At 45.5% G+C, this 20,607-nt stretch overlaps 1 protein-coding gene across 3 annotated transcripts in view; it reads right to left on the minus strand.

Annotated features, from left to right (window-relative positions):
• Window positions 1-20,607, minus strand: part of LOC106566209 (poly(rC)-binding protein 2) — a 165,214-nt gene that overhangs the window by 46,696 nt on the left and 97,911 nt on the right. For 2 of the 3 annotated variants that reach the window (XM_082959517.1, XM_082959516.1), the window contains exons 2-5: window positions 13,312-13,569; window positions 9,694-9,717; window positions 6,090-6,122; window positions 955-1,071 (exon numbers count right to left, since the gene is read on the minus strand). In XM_082959517.1, coding sequence (XP_082815643.1) covers window positions 955-1,071; window positions 6,090-6,122; window positions 9,694-9,717; window positions 13,312-13,419 — 282 coding nt within the window. In that variant the 5' untranslated portion in view covers window positions 13,420-13,569. Of the gene's footprint in view, window positions 1-652; window positions 688-954; window positions 1,072-6,089; window positions 6,123-9,693; window positions 9,718-13,311; window positions 13,570-20,607 lie in introns of those variants that run through there. The other variant, XM_082959518.1, reaches the window with a different exon arrangement.

Below are 20,607 nucleotides of genomic sequence, written 5' to 3' on the forward strand. Positions count from 1 at the left end.
GTTTCCAGGCCTGCAGCTCATTCAATGTCATGTTCTGTTGATTTATGAAAAAAGATTCTAATTGTATCCAGTCATGTAAAATGACGTAGAATTGAATGAAATTCATTTTAATTTATAATTATTTTTTTCTGAGACCACAAATAAGATGATAGATTCATGAAGTGTTTTTATTATAGTGGATATCTTTACACCCCTACCCTTGTTCGCAGTGGTCTGCCAATCCACAGCCTCCTGGCTACTTTGCCATGTAATGCTTACAAAATAAAGAACGCTTTCTAAAACTTCATATCTAATGCTCTGGTCTGTACTAAGAGTGAGGGTTAATGTTGTGTCATGTTCTCTGCTATCCACCTCATGTTTGAATTATTATTTTGTGCATACGGGAGGGTCACTTGTTTCTTTTCCAAGTGTTCAGGGAGGGGAGGATAAAGACATTTTTTACTGAAGGGAGGGCCATCTAGTTTCATTTCAGAGGGATTCAATTTTCTCCAGGTATTCGTCATTATAAGCAATGTACAGTCCCTTAACTCAGTCAGCTCACTGTTCAAGGTCTACTGAATGGAATAGACCTTGTGGTAACATCCTCACTAATCATTCAGAGGTTTGAAAAGCAGGCAGAGAGATGAAGAGAGAGTAAAACAGAGAGACAGACCTCTTCCAGTTTGAGAGTGATCATAGTGAAGGCTCTGAAGACACAGAGAGAGACAGAGAGACAGAGAGACAGAGAGACAGAGAGACAGAGAGACAGAGAGACAGAGACAGAGAGACAGAGAGACAGAGACAGAGAGTCGAGAGACAGAGAGACAGAGAGACAGAGAGACAGAGACAGAGAGTCAGAGACGAGCAGAGGCGAGAGACGAGAGACAGAGAGACGAGCAGGAGACAGAGACAGAGACAGAGAGACACAGAGACAGAGACACAGAGACAGAGAGACAGAGAGACAGAGAGACAGACCTCTTCCAGTTTGAGAGTGATCATAGTGAATGCTCTGAAGACACAGTCTGTAGGTCCTGTTATGGTGATGATCCTCTCTGGACACGAACCCTCTGAGATGTTGATACGAGCGCTGCTCTGTGATGGATGATGGAATAGAGGGATGGAGGAGAAGTAGAGAGAAGAAAGGTCAACTATCATTCCCACTTCACTACATTGGTTCAGTAGCTGTGGAGACACAAACACATGTATTTGGCCCTTTCGCTCCATGCCTATTTCACTATTGAAGGCCCCTTGTCTTTGTCTTGGAGAGCCAGTCACTAAACAAACCACACAATCTGAGGACAGGGGAAGTTGTTCCACTAAAGTGGTGAGTGTGTGTGTGTGTCTGTTGGCGGGGAGAGTGGGGGGAGAGCGGAGGGAGAGTGGAGGGAGAGTGGAGGGAGAACAGAGAGAGCTGATGGAGAGCGGAGGGAGAGCGGCGGGAGAGAGGAGGGAGAATGGAGGGAGAGTGGAGGGAGAGCGGCGGGAGAGCGGATGGAGAACGGAGGGAGAGTGGAGGGAGAACAGGGAGAGAGCTGATGGAGAATGGAGGGAGTACGGAGAGAGCTGATGGAGAGCGGAGGGAGAGCGGAGGGAGAGAGGAGGGAGAACGGAGGGAGAGTGGAGGGAGAATGGGGAGAGCTGATGAAGAACGGAGGGAGAGCGGAGGGAGAGAGGAGGGAGAACGGCGGGAGAGAGGAGGGAGAATGGAGGGAGAGTGGAGGGAGAACAGGGAGAGAGCTGATGGAGAATGGAGGGAGAACGGTGAGAGCTGATGGAGAGCGGAGGGAGAGAGGCGGGAGAGAGGCGGGAGAGCGGAGGGAGAGCGGAGGGAGAGAGGCGGGAGAGCGGAGGGAGAGCGGAGGGAGAGAGGAGGGAGAGAGGAGGGAGAACGGAGGGAGAGTGGAGGGAGAACGGGGAGAGCTGATGAAGAACAGAGGGAGAGCGGAGGGAGAGCGGAGGGAATCATGGTGTGTTTTTATATCCTCCGTCCCCCCTCTGAGTCATTCAACACAACAAGCTCCTCTGAGGACTCACTAAAGATGGCTAAACAGGGGGGGGGGGGGGGGGGGGGGGGGGGGGGGGGGGGGGGGGCTCGCTGCGTGTGTGGGCTGCTGTGTGTGTGTGTGTGTGTGTGTGTGTGTGTGTGTGTGTGTGTGTGTGTGTGTGTGTGTATGTGCATCTTTATATGTGTGTCTCCCTTCTCTGTGTGTGTGATTCACTGAACTGCAGGCTCATAGAATTAGGAAATAGAATACTAGAATGGTGAAGGTTCATCTTCTTATGATGGGAAAAAGGTCAGCCATTTTGGTCAGGGAGTTGGTCAACCCTGGTTTACCAGTAGTGTGATAAGATATTGTGTAAAATAACACATCTGAATAATTTATCTGCACTGTATGTTTGTTAGCTAGCTAGCCAGTCAGTTTTAGAGGAATGATTCCATAACTTAAACAAATATAAAAATGAACTACCAACATGACAACATTCCTTTCAAACAGTACAGTCGATTCACAGCCAAACACTGACTGACTTCAGCTGTTGATAGGATTTAGACAAGATGTAAATGCAACAACTACCGGTATTGTATCATATAATATATTTTAGCACAACTTTCCAAGAAAACAAACATTTAGATATATTTTAAAGGCTATTTATACAGAAATTGGTATAAAAAAAAAACATATAAAAATGTATTTATACTTACTTTACAGTATATGACAATATTTTAGGTTGACAATAATTCTACTACACGATTGTGATATTTCACATGCCTTACTTTTATTTTCCTGCATAACAAAAAATCTACTGCTATTCATTCCAATTAGACAGGTTTGGATTTCTCCCTGACCAAGATGGCCGCCATTTACTCCCCCGCTTTCCGGAACTTTGACGGTTTATGACATTTCCCCTCTAGTAATTGAATATGATCTCTATGTGCAGGGCTCCCAGCTCCTATCTCCTGTCTGTTTCATTAAGGTCTGCTCACTCTATCACTCAGTCTCTGCTCTGGTCAGTCATCAAGACCCCCGGCTCTGTGTGTTCCTGCATGTGTGATCTCTTTATCACTCAGTCTAGGGTCAATCTAGGGTCAATCTTAAAGACGCCCTGCTCTGCTTCTTCCCATGATAATGTTTTTATCACCATCGTGGAGACAGCTTTACTAATGTCATTATCGCCACAGTGACAGATCAGCTAACAACACTACCCTGCCAAGGAGACTGGAGGGAGGGGGGAAGGAGGGAGAGAGAGAGAGAGAGAGAGAGAGAGAGAGATCAGCTAACAACACTACCCTGCCAAGGAGACTGGAGGGAGGGGGGAAGGAGAGAGAGAGAGAGAGACAGATCAGCTAACAACACTACCCTGCCAAGGAGACTGGAGGGAGGGGGGAAGGAGAGAGAGAGAGAGAGACAGATCAGCTAACAACACTACCCTGCCAAGGAGACTGGAGGGAGACTGGAGGAGAGAGAGAGAGAGAGAGAGACAGATCAGCTAACAACACTACCCTGCCAAGGAGACTGGAGGGAGGGGGGAAGGAGAGAGAGAGAGAGAGACAGATCAGCTAACAACACTACCCTGCCAAGGAGACTGGAGGGAGACTGGGGGACGGGAGAGAGAGAGAGAGAGAGAGAGACAGATCAGCTAACAACACTACCCTGCCAAGGAGACTGGAGGGAGGGGGGAAGGAGAGCGAGAGAGAGAGAGAGACAGATCAGCTAACAACACTACCCTGCCAAGGAGACTGGAGGGAGACTGGAGGGAGAGAGAGAGAGAGAGAGAGAGACAGATCAGCTAACAACACTACCCTGCCAAGGAGACTGGAGGGAGGGGGGAAGGAGAGAGAGAGAGAGAGACAGATCAGCTAACAACACTACCCTGCCAAGGAGACTGGAGGGAGGGGGGAAGGAGAGCGAGAGAGAGAGAGACAGATCAGCTAACAACACTACCCTGCCAAAGAGACTGGAGGGGGAGACGTAGTCAGTTGTACAACTGAATGCCTTCAACTTAAATGTGTCTTCCACATTTAAACCAAGGAGGGGGGAAGGAGAGAGAGAGAGAGAGAGAGAGAGAGAGAGAGAGAGAGAGAGAGAGAGAGAGAGAGAGAGAGAGAGAGAGAGAGAGAGAGAGAGAGAGAGAGAGAGAGAGAGAGACAGAGAAGGAGCAGAGAGAGAGAGAGAGAGAGAGAGAGAGAGATCAGCTAACAACACTACCCTGCCAAGGAGCCTGGAGGGAGGGGGGAAGGAGGGGAGAGAGAGAGAGAGAGAGAGAGAGATCAGCTAACGACACTACCCTGCCAAGGAGCCTGGAGGGAGGGGGGAAGGAGAGAGAGAGAGAGAGAGATCAGCTAACAACACTACCCTGCCAAGGAGCCTGGAGGGAGGGGGGAAGGAGATAGAGAGAGAGACAGATCATTATGTATTCTATTCCTATGGCAATAAAAGGAATCTGTAATCTGCTGAATATGTGGATATCAGCAGACACACACACACACACACACACACACACACCACACACACACACACACACACACACACACACACACACACACACACACACACACACACACACACACACACACACACACACACAGCTAAGCTATCCTTAGCTGTTCTCTATATGCGTCAGTTTGATGTCAGAGATAGCCCCTTCGTGACCCTGTTAGCTACATGCTGATGATGAATGAGGAAGTGTTCTCGGATCACAGCTGTATAGATCACTAGCCTCACCCATTATCAATGCTTTTACTGACCAAATAAAAAATGGTTCCTTGTGCGCTGATGGTACATGATACGCTTCACTGGCAAAACCCCCTTTGGTTCTTTTTATCCTGGTGCTCAGGCTACAGTACCTAAATTATTATGAAACTATAAGTGAAATGCACAGGCAGTATAAAGGACTTCTGTACACTGTTTTGAAACATGTATTATAAAGTACTTCTGCACACTGTTTAAAACATGTATTATAAAGGACTTCTGTACACTGTTTAAAACATGTATTATAAAGGACTTCTGTACACTGTTTTGAAACATGTATTATAAAGGACTTCTGTACACTGTTTTGAAACATGTATTATAAAGTACTTCTGTACACTGTTTAAAACATGTATTATAAAGTACTTCTGTACACTGTTTAAAACATGTATTATAAAGTACTTCTGTACACTGTTTAAAACATGTATTATAAAGTACTTCTGTACACTGTTTAAAACATGTATTATAAAGTACTTCTGTACACTGTTTAAAACATGTATTATAAAGTACTTCTGTACACTGTTTAAAACATGTATTATAAAGTACTTCTGTACACTGTTTAAAACATGTATTATAAAGGACTTCTGTACACTGTTTAAAACATGTATTATAAAGTACTTCTGTACACTGTTTAAAACATGTATTATAAAGGACTTCTGTACACTGTTTAAAACATGTATTATAAAGGACTTCTGTACACTGTTTAAAACATGTATTATAAAGTACTTCTGTACACTGTTTAAAACATGTATTATAAAGGACTTCTGTACACTGTTTAAAACATGTATTATAAAGGACTTCTGTACACTGTTTAAAACATGTATTATAAAGTATTTTTTGTTGTTGACTTTTTAAAAAACCTTTATAGCGTTGTAATACTGTGTCTGCTATTTTGTTTTAGGAAATGATTGAGTGCTGTGAGACAGCGAGAGAGAGAAAGAGAGAGAGAGACCGAGACAGAGGGAGAGACAGAGGGAGAGAACCTGTATGAATTGGTTGCCCTTGAGACTAAAATATTAATTCAAATATTCATGCTTCCTCTTCCTAAGACTTTTCTGTCAGTGAAGACGCTGAGGTATATAAATACTGAAAGAGATGTGTTTGGTTTCTCTTTAATCTATAGACCTAGATGGATCAATCTCTCCCTGACTATAGAAACCACAATGCTGAGATTCTGAGGTATATATAGGAAGATTGATTTATCTTTAAACTATAGACCTAGATGTTAATAAAATACAGTATGTATGTGGGTTTATCACACCCTGTCTATATATATATATATATATATATATTGTATATTCTCTGCTCTGTATGTCAGGAATGTATTGCAGGTATAAGGACAGATGTATTAACAACAAAACGTACCTCTTCTCGTATTCTCTTTACTGTCTCTCCTTTCTGTGGAGGGGAAAAAGACACACAAACACAACCTTTCAGATACACATTCAGCCATTTTGTTGAAAGACCCAGTGTTCTCTCTTGTAGTGTCTATTCTAAAATAGATTTAATCTCATTGATACTAAAAAAAACTTGTATAAAATAAAAAGTCAATCAAATGAAAAAAGTGTTATCTTTTACCGTGTCTTTCCAACTTGTTATTACTAAATGATATTGACTTGGTTATTATGGAGAAATCAGCCCAGCATGGCTAGCCCAGCATGGCCAGCCCAGCATGGCCAGCCCAGCATGGCTAGCCCAGCATGGCCAGCCCAGCATGGCCAGCCCAGCATGGCCAGCCCAGCATGGCTAGCCCAGCATGGCCAGCCCAGCATAGCCAGCCCAGCATGGCTAGCCCAGCATGGCCAGCCCAGCATGGCTAGCCCAGCATGGCCAGCCCAGCATGGCTAGCCCAGCATGGCCAGCCCAGCATGGCTAGCCCAGCATGGCCAGCCCAGCATGGCCAGCCCAGCATGGCTAGCCCAGCATGGCTAGCCCAGCATGGCCAGCCCAGCATGGCTAGCCCAGCATGGCCAGCCCAGCATGGCTAGCCCAGCATGGCTAGCCCAGCATGGCCAGCCCAGCATGGCCAGCCCAGCATGGCTAGCCCAGCATGGCCAGCCCAGCATGGCTAGCCCAGCATGGCCAGCCCAGCATGGCCAGCCCAGCATGGCTAGCCCAGCATGGCTAGCCCAGCATAGCCAGCCCAGCATGGCTAGCCCAGCATGGCTAGCCCAGCATAGCCAGCCCAGCATGGCCAGCCCAGCATGGCTAGCCCAGCATGGCCAGCCCAGCATGGAGCGAGAGAGAGAGGGGGAGAGAGAGAGAGAGGGGGAGAGAGAGAGGGAGAGCGAGAGAGAGGGAGGGAGGGAGGGAGGGAGAGAGAGAGAGAGAGAGAGAGAAGAGAGAGAGAGAGAGAGCAAGGGAGAGAGAGAGAGAGAGAGAGAGAGGGAGGGAGAGAGAGAGATAGAGAGAGAGGGAGATAGAGGGAGGGATGAAAAGTATGGAGAACTGTTTGCCGTCCTCTAAAAGGTGCAATCTGTGATATTTTGTCACAACCTGGTCTGTTTCACCTGCCTTAGTGATTGTCTCCACCCCCCTGCGGGTGTCGCCCATCTTCCCCATTATCTCATTTGTATTTATACCTGTGTTCTCTGTTTGTCTGTTGCCTGTCTTGTCAAGTCAACTAGCGTGTTTTTATCAGTGTTCATGCTTTTTCCTTATCTCTGTTTTTCTAGTCCTCCCGGTTTTGACCCTTGCCTGCCCTGACACTGAGCCCGCCTGCCTGACCAATCTGCCTGCCCTGACACTGAGCCCTCCTGTCTGACCATTCTGCCTGCCCTGACACTGAGCCCTCCTGCTTGACCAATCTGCCTGCCCTGACACTGAGCCCTCCTGCCTGACCAATCTGCCTGCCCTGACACTGAGCCCTCCTGCCTGACCAATCTGCCTGCCCTGACACTGAGCCCTCCTGCCTGACCAATCTGCCTGCCCTGACACTGAGCCCTCCTGCCTGACCATTCTGCCTGCCCTGACACTGAGCACGCCTGCCTGACCATTCTGCCTGCCCTGACACTGAGCCCTCCTGCCTAACCAATCTGCCTGCCCTGACACTGAGCCCTCCTGCTTGACCAATCTGCCTGCCCTGACACTGAGCCCTCCTGCCTGACCATTCTGCCTGCCCTGACACTGAGCCCTCCTGCCTGACCAATCTGTACCTCCTGGACTCTAACCTGGTTTATGATCTTTTGCCTGTTCACGACCTCTCTTGCCTGCCCCTTGTTTTGTAATAAATATCAGAGACTCGAACCACCTGCCTCCCGTGCCTGCATCTGGGTCTCGCCCTGTGTCGTTATATATTTAGGCCTTAAAATGTAGCGGTCAGGGTTGGGGAGTAACAGATTACCTTTAGAAAGTACGCTACCAAACCCTGCGCTATCTCTTGGTCTTCTCCCATGATTACCCTTTGCAGATGTCCTTTTTACCTTAACCTCACTGTAATAGTCAATAGCCTGAGTGCTGGGCACTGATAGCACAGTGTACTCTATATCCATCCACTCTGAGCACCTGATTCCTATTGATGGTCTGACTGCTTCTGACTGCTCTATATGGAATAGTACTGCTACTGACTGCTGTTGATGGAATAGTACTGCTACTGACTGATCTATATGGAATAGTACTGCTACTGACTGCTCTAGATGGAATAGTACTGCTACTGACTGCTGTTGATGGAATAGTACTGCTACTGACTGCTCTATATGGAATAGTACTGCTACTGACTGCTGTTGATGGAATAGTACTGCTACTGACTGATCTATATGGAATAGTACTGCTACTGACTGCTGTTGATGGAATAGTACTGCTACTGACTGCTGTTGATGGAATAGTACTGCTACTGACTGATCTATATGGAATAGTACTGCTACTGACTGATCTATATGGAATAGTACTGATACTGACTGCTGTTGATGGAATAGTACTGCTACTGACTGCTCTATATGGAATAGTACTGCTACTGACTGCTCTAGATGGAATAGTACTGCTACTGACTGCTCTATATGGAATAGTACTGCTACTGACTGCTGTTGATGGAATAGTACTGCTACTGACCTGCTGTTGATGGAATAGTACTGCTACTGACTGCTGTTGATGGAATAGTACTGCTACTGACTGCTCTATATGGAATAGTACTGCTACTGACTGCTCTAGATGGAATAGTACTGCTACTGACTGATCTATATGGAATAGTACTGCTACTGACTGCTGTTGATGGAATAGTACTGCTACTGACTGATCTATATGGAATAGTACTGCTACTGACTGCTCTATATGGAATAGTACTGCTACTGACTGCTGTTGATGGAATAGTACTGCTACTGACTGCTCTTGATGGAATAGTACTGCTACTGACTGCTGTTGATGGAATAGTACTGCTACTGACTGATCTATTTGGAATAGTACTGCTACCGACTGCTGTTGATGGAATAGTACTGCTCCTGACGGCTGTTTATGGAATTGGACTGTTCTAGAGGGAATAGTACTGCTCCTGACTGCTGTTTATGGAATAGGATTGTTCTAGATGGAATAGTAGTGCTCCTGACTGCTGTTGATGGAATAGGATTGTTCTAGATGGAATAGTACTGCTCCTGACTGCTGTTGATGGAATAGGATTGTTCTAGATGGAATAGGACTGCTCCAGACTGCTCTCATTGGAATAAGACTGTTCATGACTGCTGTAGATGGAATAGGACTGTTCCTGACTGCTGTTGATGGAATAGGATGGCTCCTGACTGCTGTAGATGGAATACAAATGCTCCTAACTGCACTAGATGGAATAGGACTGTTCTTGACTGCTATAGACGGAATACGAATGCTCTAGATGGAATAGGACTGCTCCTGACTGCTCTATATCGAATACTATTGATTCTGATGACAGAAATAGAGACAGAGATGGGGAGAGAGAGAGAGAGAGAGAGAGAGAGAGAGAGAGAGAGAGAGAGAGAGAGAGAGAGAGAGAGAGATTGCTTCTCACCTTTCCAATGATGCTGCCGACTTCCTGTAAAAGGAAACAAAAGTAAATGTCACCATATTGATTTAATCCTGTCCATTCCCAGGATACTGTATGTCTGTCTGGTGTCGTCTGTCTGTCAGTTGTCTGTCTGTCGATCTGTCTGTTATTTGTCTGTCTGAGGCTCTGTACCAGGTTGTGTGTGTGTGATGTACCTTTTCTGTGCATGAGAAGCAATAGTGTGACGGTATGGTGTTCTGTATTAACAGAATGAGTCAGTGTGTGTGTGTGTGTGTGTGTGTGTGTGTGTGTTTCTGCCATAAGCATGCCTGTGTGAGAGACTAGGGCTGTGACGGTCCAGGAAGTTTGTCAGCTGGTTATTGTCATACAAAACATTTCCAGTCTCACGGTAATTGTTTGTTAATTAACATAAACACGTTTAGCATCTCCAGGCCTCCATGCATACAATCTGCATACAAGCCGCTGATTTAAAAAAAAAAGTTGAATAAATCAATTGAATATATCACAATAAATCCATTATTTATTTTAGGCAGGTCTAAAGAAACATAAAATGAAGAAAATGTCTTTCAGAAGAACAGAATATGACCCAGTGTCACGTCCTGACCAGTAAAAAGGGTCATTTTGCCATAGTAGTATGGTCGGGGCGTGGCAGGGGGGTTGTTTTGTGTGTTTTGGGGGTTTGTTGGTTCTAGGGGAATTTGTTCTAGTTTTCTATTTTCTATGTTTCGTTTTCTATGTTTGCCCGAGTATGGTTTCCAATCAGAGGCAGGTGTCTTTCGTTGTCTCTGATTAGGAACCATACTTAGGCAGCCTGTTTTCCTTTGGGTTTCGTGGGTGGTTGTTTTCCATTTAGTTGTTGTACCTGACGAAACTGTTGGTCGTTTTGTTGTTGTTGTTATTTTGTAAAGTGTTACTCATTAAAGTATTCAGAATGAGCACTATCTACGCTGCGCCTTGGTCTATTCAACACGACGCCTGTGACACCCAGCCTACTGTGTGTTATCTGGCTGTGCTCCATGCCATAGGCTGTAGGCTTGTTCATTTAGGAGACAAGATATGCTTAAAGTCCCGTGTCCTTATTTTATATTATATGATTTTATAGTAAGAAGAATATAATAGAAACTGAGCTGAATTAAATAGAAAGGATGTTTTTTCTCATTCTGTAGCGAGAGTGCACATATGAAGTGGCTATGTTGAGCATAAAAGTGAACATTTGAAACAGGTCTTATTGGCAACTTTAGTTTTAAATTATACAAACCTTAGAATGCCTTAGAAATCAAAAGGTATTTGGGCTGCATGATGCGACTACAGACTATTGATTTGAGAAAGCTTGCGTTCTGTTTCTTGCCTCAGGCTGCACACGCTGCTCTCTCATCAAGTGATCAAATTCTATTCTCCATTTAATCTTGTCTTTACTAATATGTACCATTTGTTCAGAATTAGAATGGCCCATTATTAAATAGTCAGGAATAAGGGCAGGTAAAGACATGTCATCCTTATGCTCTGAATAGAGAATTGAGGCCACTTGTCAGGTAGGCTACTCTGGTTATTTAGCACTACAACAGGTGATATTCTGCCCAGACTCTATATGCCGTGGGCTCTCTAACACTGTTTCTGCAGCTACCCAGTGCTTCATTTGGGAAACTAAGTGAAAAAAATGTTGCAGATGGCCTGGGGGTTAGGGCGGCAGGCGGCCTGGGGGTTAGGGCGGCAGGCGGCCTGGGGGTTAGGGCGGCAGGCGGCCTGGGGGTTAGGGCGGCAGGCGGCCTGGGGGTTAGAGTGTAGAGGAGGCAGGTATCCTAGTGGTTAGAGCGTAGAGGAGGCAGGTAGCCTAGAGGTTAGAGCATTGGGCTAGTAACTGAAAGGTTGCTAGATCGAATCCCTGAGCTAACAAGGTAAAAAAACTGTCATTCTGCCCCTGAAGATATCTTAAATGTATTGTTTTTCTGCCGTGGCTATGTATAGTGTAAGGGGCGTAATCATTATTTTAAACTCAGGTGTTTTGAATGAATCCTCACCTTAGAAAGCAGCTGTCCATTTCATTGTGTTAGTCTTTGAAACAACATCCACAACAACCATGTTTTCCCACTCAGTTTCAACCTGCTGTTGAACTTCTTTCTTCACATGTATCAATCACAGTGAGGTGAGTTTTAAAAGCATCATACTGTTTCCATGATCAGTGTTTTGATGTGATTTTCCATCTCAGTTGCATTGATGTCAGAGAGGTTAGAAGGACATTAGTAGACTGAGTACCAGACCATTAGCAACCCGATGACCGTTAGTGGGTTGTCCACAGTGCATAAATGGGAGATTACCGTAACTCACTGCGGTCGTGTCTCCTGACTGCCGGTGTGGCAGTAATACAGTCACCATAACAGCCCTGGTCAGGACTCCTGACTGCCGGTGTGGCAGTAATACAGTCACCATAACAGCCCTGGTCAGGACTCCTGACTGCCGGTGTGGCAGTAATACAGTCACCATAACAGCCCTGGTCAGGACTCCTGACTGCCGGTGTGGCTGTAATACAGTCACCATAACAGCCCTGGTCAGGACTCCTGACTGCCGGTGTGGCTGTAATACAGTCACCATAACAGCCCTGGTCAGGACTCCTGACTGCCGGTGTGGCAGTAATACAGTCACCATAACAGCCCTGGTCAGGACTCCTGACTGCCGGTGTGGCAGTAATACAGTCACCATAACAGCCCTGGTCAGGACTCCGAACTGCCGGTGTGGCAGTAATGCAGTCACCATAACAGCCCTGGTCAGGACTCCTGACTGCCGGTGTGGCAGTAATACAGTCACCATAACAGCCCTGGTCAGGACTCCTGACTGCCGGTGTGGCAGTAATACAGTCACCATAACAGCCCTGGTCAGGACTCCTGACTGCCGGTGTGGCAGTAATACAGTCACCATAACAGCCCTGGTCAGGACTCCTGACTGCCGGTGTGGCAGTAATACAGTCACCATAACAGCCCTGGTCAGGACTCCTGACTGCCGGTGTGGCTGTAATACAGTCACCATAACAGCCCTGGTCAGGACTCCTGACTGCCGGTGTGGCAGTAATACAGTCACCATAACAGCCCTGGTCAGGACTCCGAACTGCCGGTGTGGCAGTAATGCAGTCACCATAACAGCCCTGGTCAGGACTCCTGACTGCCGGTGTGGCAGTAATACAGTCACCATAACAGCCCTGGTCAGGACTCCTGACTGCCGGTGTGGCAGTAATACAGTCACCATAACAGCCCTGGTCAGGACTCCTGACTGCCGGTGTGGCAGTAATACAGTCACCGTAACAGCCCTGGTCAGGACTCCTGACTGCCGGTGTGGCAGTAATACAGTCACCGTACTCCTGACTGCCGGTGTGGCAGTAATACAGTCACCGTAACAGCCCTGGTCAGGACTCCTGACTGCCGGTGTGGCAGTAATACAGTCACCGTAACAGCCCTGGTCAGGACTCCTGACTGCCGGTGTGGCTGTAATACAGTCACCGTAACAGCCCTGGTCAGGACTCCTGACTGCCGGTGTGGCAGTAATACAGTCACCGTAACAGCCCTAGTCAGGACTCCTGACTGCCGGTGTGGCAGTAATACAGTCACCATAACAGCCCAATGTGAGACCTACCTTTCCGTGCATGAGGAGCCGTAGCGTGAGGGTGACGTTCATGCCCCCCTCTTCAAAGTCCTGCTCACAGTTCATGTTGATGTGGGAATGAGACACAGGTAGACGCATGGAAGATGCTCTACAGACAGACAGACAGACAGACAGACAGACAGACAGACAGACAGACAGACAGACAGACAGACAGACAGACAGACAGACAGACAGACAGACAGACAGACTCTCAGGGTGAAGGTGGGGTCTCTCTCTCCTCACAGCTCTCTGTAGGGACACACAGAGAAGATACAACATGGATATTATTGATTGTATTCATTATTGATTATTGATTATTAAAATGAATGACAGAAGGAGTCTCTCCTCACAGCTCTCTGTAGGGACACACGGGAAGGATAAAACATTGATATTATTGATTAACGGTAATTTATCGTTATTACAAGGCATCCCAGCGAACTGAACAATTTGATTATTTTCCAAAAAGGAAACAAGGAATACATTTATATCGCCCATATACTTTATAGAACTGCAACCAGCCACTTGAAGATTCAATGTACGTCAGCGACAAGCTTTAACACACTGTCAACACCCTGATCTGTTTCACCTGTCTTTGTGCTTGTCTCCACCCCCCTCCAGGTGTCACCCATCTTCCTCATTATCCCCTGTGGATTTATACCTGTGTTCTCTGTTTGTCTGTTGCCAGTTTGTTTTGTTTCGTCAAGCATACCAGCGGGTTTCCCCTTGCTCCTGTCTTTCTCTAGTTCCTGTTTCCCCGGTTTTGACCATTTCTGCTTGCCCTTACCCGGAACCTGCCTGTCGTTCTGTACCTTTCGGACTCTGTTCTGCATTACTGACCTCTGCCTGCCCTTCACCTGTCACTTGTCTGTTTTTGTAATAAACTTTTGTTACTTTGAAACTGTCTGCATCTGGGTATCTCCTGAGCCGTGACACAGAGAGAGAAACCATTGCTAATATTGTTCTGGGAGCTGGGTCCAGAGTTGAGTCTTTATCTCAACGACGGGAACAACGGGTATCTTCTCAAACTCCTCTGCATAACGACGGGGACGACAAACACAATGGCAGAAGTGCCTTATGCCTTTCTAACAAGCAAGCTAATTGTAGGTTTCATGAACAAGCTCCTTTTTTGTTTCAGAGACAGGACCGACAACTAGGTAAGAGGCGTGACACCATGATTAACAGAGAAATAGACATTATACCCTGATACCATGATACAGTGGCTTGCGAAAGTATTCACCTCCTTGGCATTTTTCCTATTTTGTTGCCTTACAACCTGGAAGTAAAATAGATTTTTTGGGGGTTTGTATCATTTAATTTAAACAACATGCCTACCACTTTGAAGATACTAAATATTTTTTATTAAGAATCAAACAAGAAATAAGACCAAAAAACAGAAAACTTGAGTGTGCATAACTATTCACCCCCTAAAGTCAATACTTTGTAGACCCACCTTTTGCAGCAATTACAGCTGCAAGTCTCTTGGTGTATGTCTCTATAAGCTTGGCACATCTAGCCATTGGTATTTTTGCCCTTTCTTCAAGGCAAAACTACTCCAGCTCCTTCAAGATGGATGGGTTCCGCTGGTGTACAGCAATGTTTAAATCATACAACATATTCTCAATTGGATTGAGGTCTGGACTTTGACTAGGTCATTCCAAGACATTTTTGTTGAATTCTTTGAAACAAGTAATTTTGTTCATTTCACTTCACCAATTTGGACTATTTTGTGTATGTCCATTACATGAAATCCAAATAAAGATCCATTTAATTTACAGGTTGTAATGAAACAAAATTGGAAAAACGCAAAGGGGGGTGAATACTTTTGCAAGGCGCTATAAACAGAGATACCCTGATACCATGATAAACAGAGATACCCTGATACCCTGATAAACAGAGATACCCTGATACCATGATAAACAGAGATACCCTGATACCATGATAAACAGAGATACCCTGATCCCATGATAAACAGAGATACCCTGATACCATGATAAACAGAGATACCCTGATCCCATGATAAACAGAGATACCCTGATGCCATGATAAACAGAGATACCCTGATACCCTGATAAACAGAGATACCCTGATACCATGATAAACAGAGATACCCTGATACCATGATAAACAGCGATACCCTGATACCATGATAAACAGAGATACCCTGATACCATGATAAACAGAGATACCCTGATACCCTGATACACAGAGATACCCTGATACCATAATATACAGATACCCTGATACCATGATAAACAGAGATACCCTGATACCATGATAAACAGAGATACCCTGATACCATGATAAACAGAGATACCCTGATACCATGATAAACAGAGATACCCTGATACCATGATAAACAGAGATACCCTGATACCCTGATGAACAGAGATACCCTGATACCATGATAAACAGAGATACCCTGATACCATGATAAACAGAGATACCCTGATCCCATGATAAACAGAGATACCCTGATACCCTGATAAACAGAGATACCCTGATCCCATGATAAACAGAGATACCCTGATACCATGATAAACAGAGATACCCTGATACCCTGATAAACAGAGATACCCTGATTCCATGATAAACAGAGATACCCTGATACCATGATAAACAGAGATACCCTGATACCATGATAAACAGAGATACCCTGATACCATGATAAACAGAGATACCCTGATTCCATGATGAACAGAGATACCCTGATACCATGATAAACAGAGATACCCTGATACCATGATAAACAGAGATACCCTGATACCATGATAAACAGAGATACCCTGATCCCATGATAAACAGAGATACCCTGATACCATGATAAACAGAGATACCCTGATACCATGATAAACAGAGATACCCTGATACCATGATAAACAGAGATACCCTGATACCCTGATAAACAGAGATACCCTGATACCCTGATAAACAGAGATACCCTGATACCCTGATAAACAGAGATACCCTGATACCCTGATAAACAGAGATACCCTGATACCATGATAAACAGAGATACCCTGATACCCTGATAAACAGAGATACCCTGATCCCATGATAAACAGAGATACCCTGATACCCTGATACACAGAGATACCCTGATACCATGATAAACAGAGATACCCTGATACCCTGATAAACAGAGATACCCTGATCCCATGATAAACAGAGATACCCTGATACCATGATAAACAGAGATACCCTGATACCCTGATAAACAGAGATACCCTGATACCATGATAAACAGAGATACCCTGATACCATGATAAACAGCGATAGAGACATTCTATGTGTCTATAATACTGATTTGGTGCTGTTTCCATGGTCATGTGACCTTTACTCAGCATACCACATAACAATCTACATACAGTACATGTATATATGTATATATGTATATGTATATATATATATATATATATATATATATATATATATATATATTATATATATATATATATATATATATATATATATATATATGTCAAGGCTGTGCAGCACGAAAAGGTCCAATCAAGCCTATGAAAATGAATTTAATTTCCAAGTGCCAGGAGCGAGCACAACAACTCAGCACTGTGATTAAAACATGACTTGGGGCAAAAGCTGTCAAAAAAACTTAAGTGGGAATTAAGTTGATCTTTGGGGCCGGGACATGCGGCTGACGCCTGGTAGATACCATCCTGCAGATAGACATCACACAGATACCATCCTGCAGATAGACATCACACAGATACCATCCTGCAGATAGACATCACACAGACACCATCCTGCAGATAGACATCACACAGATACCATCCTGCAGATAGACATCACACAGATACCATCCTGCAGATAGACATCACACAGATACCATCCTGCAGACAGACATCACACAGATACCATCCTGCAGATAGACATCACACAGATACCATCCTGCAGATAGACATCACACAGACACCATCCTGCAGATAGACATCACACAGATACCATCCTGCAGACAGACATCACACAGATACCATCCTGCAGACAGACATCACACAGATACCATCCTGCAGATAGACATCACACAGACACCATCCTGCAGATAGACATCACACAGATACCATCCTGCAGACAGACATCACACAGATACCATCCTGCAGACAGACATCACACAGACACCATCCTGCAGACAGACATCACACAGACACCATCCTGCAGATCCCATCCTGCAGATAGACATCACACAGACACCATCCTGCAGATAGACATCACACAGATACCATCCTGCAGATAGACATCACACAGTTACCATCCTGCAGATATACATCACACAGACACCATCCTGCAGACAGACATCACACAGATACCATCCTGCAGATAGACATCACACAGATACCATCCTGCAGATAGACATCACACAGACACCATCCTGCAGATAGACATCACACAGATACCATCCTGCAGATAGACATCACACAGACACCATCCTGCAGACAGACATCACACAGATACCATCCTGCAGATAGACATCACACAGATACCATCACACAGATACCATCCTGCAGATAGACATCACACAGACACCATCCTGCAGATATACATCACACAGATACCATCCTGCAGATAGACATCACACAGATACCATCACACAGATACCATCCTGCAGATAGACATCACACAGATACCATCCTGCAGATAGACATCACACAGATACCATCCTGCAGATATACATCACACAGATACCATCCTGCAGATAGACATCACACAGACACCATCCTGCAGATATACATCACACAGATACCATCCTGCAGATAGACATCACACAGATACCATCCTGCAGATATACATCACACAGATACCATCCTGCAGATAGACATCACACAGACACCATCCTGCAGATATACATCACACAGATACCATCCTGCAGATAGACATCACACAGACACCATCCTGCAGATAGACATCACACAGATACCATCCTGCAGACAGACATCACACAGATACCATCCTGCAGATAGACATCACACAGATACCATCCTGCAGATAGACATCACACAGACACCATCCTGCAGATATACATCACACAGATACCATCCTGCAGATAGACATCACACAGACACCATCCTGCAGATAGACATCACACAGATACCATCCTGCAGATAGACATCACACAGACACCATCCTGCAGATAGACATCACACAGATACCATCCTGCAGATAGACATCACACAGACACCATCCTGCAGATAGACAGCACACAGACACCATCCTGCAGATAGACATCACACAGATACCATCCTGCAGATAGACATCACACAGATACCATCCTGCAGATAGACATCACACAGACACCATCCTGCAGATAGACATCACACAGATACCATCCTGCAGATAGACATCACACAGACACCATCCTGCAGACAGACATCACACAGACACCATCCTGCAGATCCCATCCTGCAGATAGACATCACACAGACACCATCCTGCAGATAGACATCACACAGATACCATCCTGCAGATAGACATCACACAGTTACCATCCTGCAGATATACATCACACAGACACCATCCTGCAGACAGACATCACACAGATACCATCCTGCAGATAGACAGCACACAGATACCATCCTGCAGACACCATCCTGCAGATAGACATCACACAGATACCATCCTGCAGATAGACAGCACACAGACACCATCCTGCAGATAGACAGCACACAGACACCATCCTGCAGACACCACACAGATACCATCACACATATACCATCCTGCAGATAGACAGCACACAGACACCATCCTGCAGATAGACAGCACACAGACACCATCCTGCAGACATCACACAGATACCATCACACAGATACCATCCTGCAGATAGACATCACACAGACACCATCCTGCAGATAGACATCACACAGATACCATCCTGCAGATAGACATCACACAGATACCATCCTGCAGATAGACATCACACAGATACCATCACACAGATACCATCCTGCAGATATACATCACACAGACACCATCCTGCAGATATACATCACACAGATACCATCCTGCAGATAGACAGCACACAGACACCATCCTGCAGATAGACAGCACACAGACACCATCCTGCAGATAGACAGCACACAGATACCATCCTGCAGATAGACATCACACAGATACCATCCTGCAGATAGACATCACACAGATACCATCCTGCAGATAGACATCACACAGACACCATCCTGCAGATAGACATCACACAGATACCATCCTGCAGATAGACAGCACACAGACACCATCCTGCAGATAGACAGCACACAGACACCATCCTGCAGACACCACACAGATACCATCACACATATACCATCCTGCAGATAGACAGCACACAGACACCATCCTGCAGATAGACAGCACACAGACACCATCCTGCAGACATCACACAGATACCATCACACAGATACCATCCTGCAGATAGACATCACACAGACACCATCCTGCAGATAGACATCACACAGATACCATCCTGCAGATAGACATCACACAGATACCATCCTGCAGATAGACATCACACAGACACCATCCTGCAGATAGACATCACACAGACACCATCCTGCAGATAGACATCACACAGACACCATCCTGCAGATAGACATCACACAGACACCATCCTGCAGATAGACATCACACAGACACCATCCTGCAGATAGACATCACACAGATACCATCCTGCAGATAGACATCACACAGACACCATCCTGCAGATAGACATCACACAGATACCATCCTGCAGATAGACATCACACAGACACCATCCTGCAGATAGACATCACACAGATACCATCCTGCAGATATACATCACACAGATACACAGAACATCCCGCGCAGTGTCTGTCTGTCTGTCTGTCTGTCTGTCTGTCTGTCTGTCTGTCTGTCTGTCTGTCTGTCTGTCTGTCTGTCTGTCTGTCTGTCTGTCTGTCTGTCTGTCTGTGTGTGTGTGTGTGTGTGTGTGTGTGTGTGTGTGTGTGTGTGTGTGTGTGTGTGTGTGTGCGTGCACAGGATAACAGAGACATGCTGCTGCTCAGACACACACACACACACACACACACACACACACACACACACACACACACACACACACACACACACACACACACACACACACACACACACACACACACACACACACACACACACACTTCCAGTTCTGCTTGAAAGTAGGTCACAAATGCAATGCTAGCTGGCACAAAGTCCTGGTCACGTGGTGTGAATCTGTAAAATATCCTGTTTGGGATGTTGTTTCAGGAGGGTTCATCAGAAAGATTATGCAGCATGTTAGGAGCCTGT

The sequence above is a fragment of the Salmo salar genome, chromosome 12 (assembly GCF_965601325.2).
Source record: "Salmo salar chromosome 12, fSalSal1, whole genome shotgun sequence".
NCBI classification, from domain to species: Eukaryota; Metazoa; Chordata; class Actinopteri; order Salmoniformes; family Salmonidae; genus Salmo; species Salmo salar.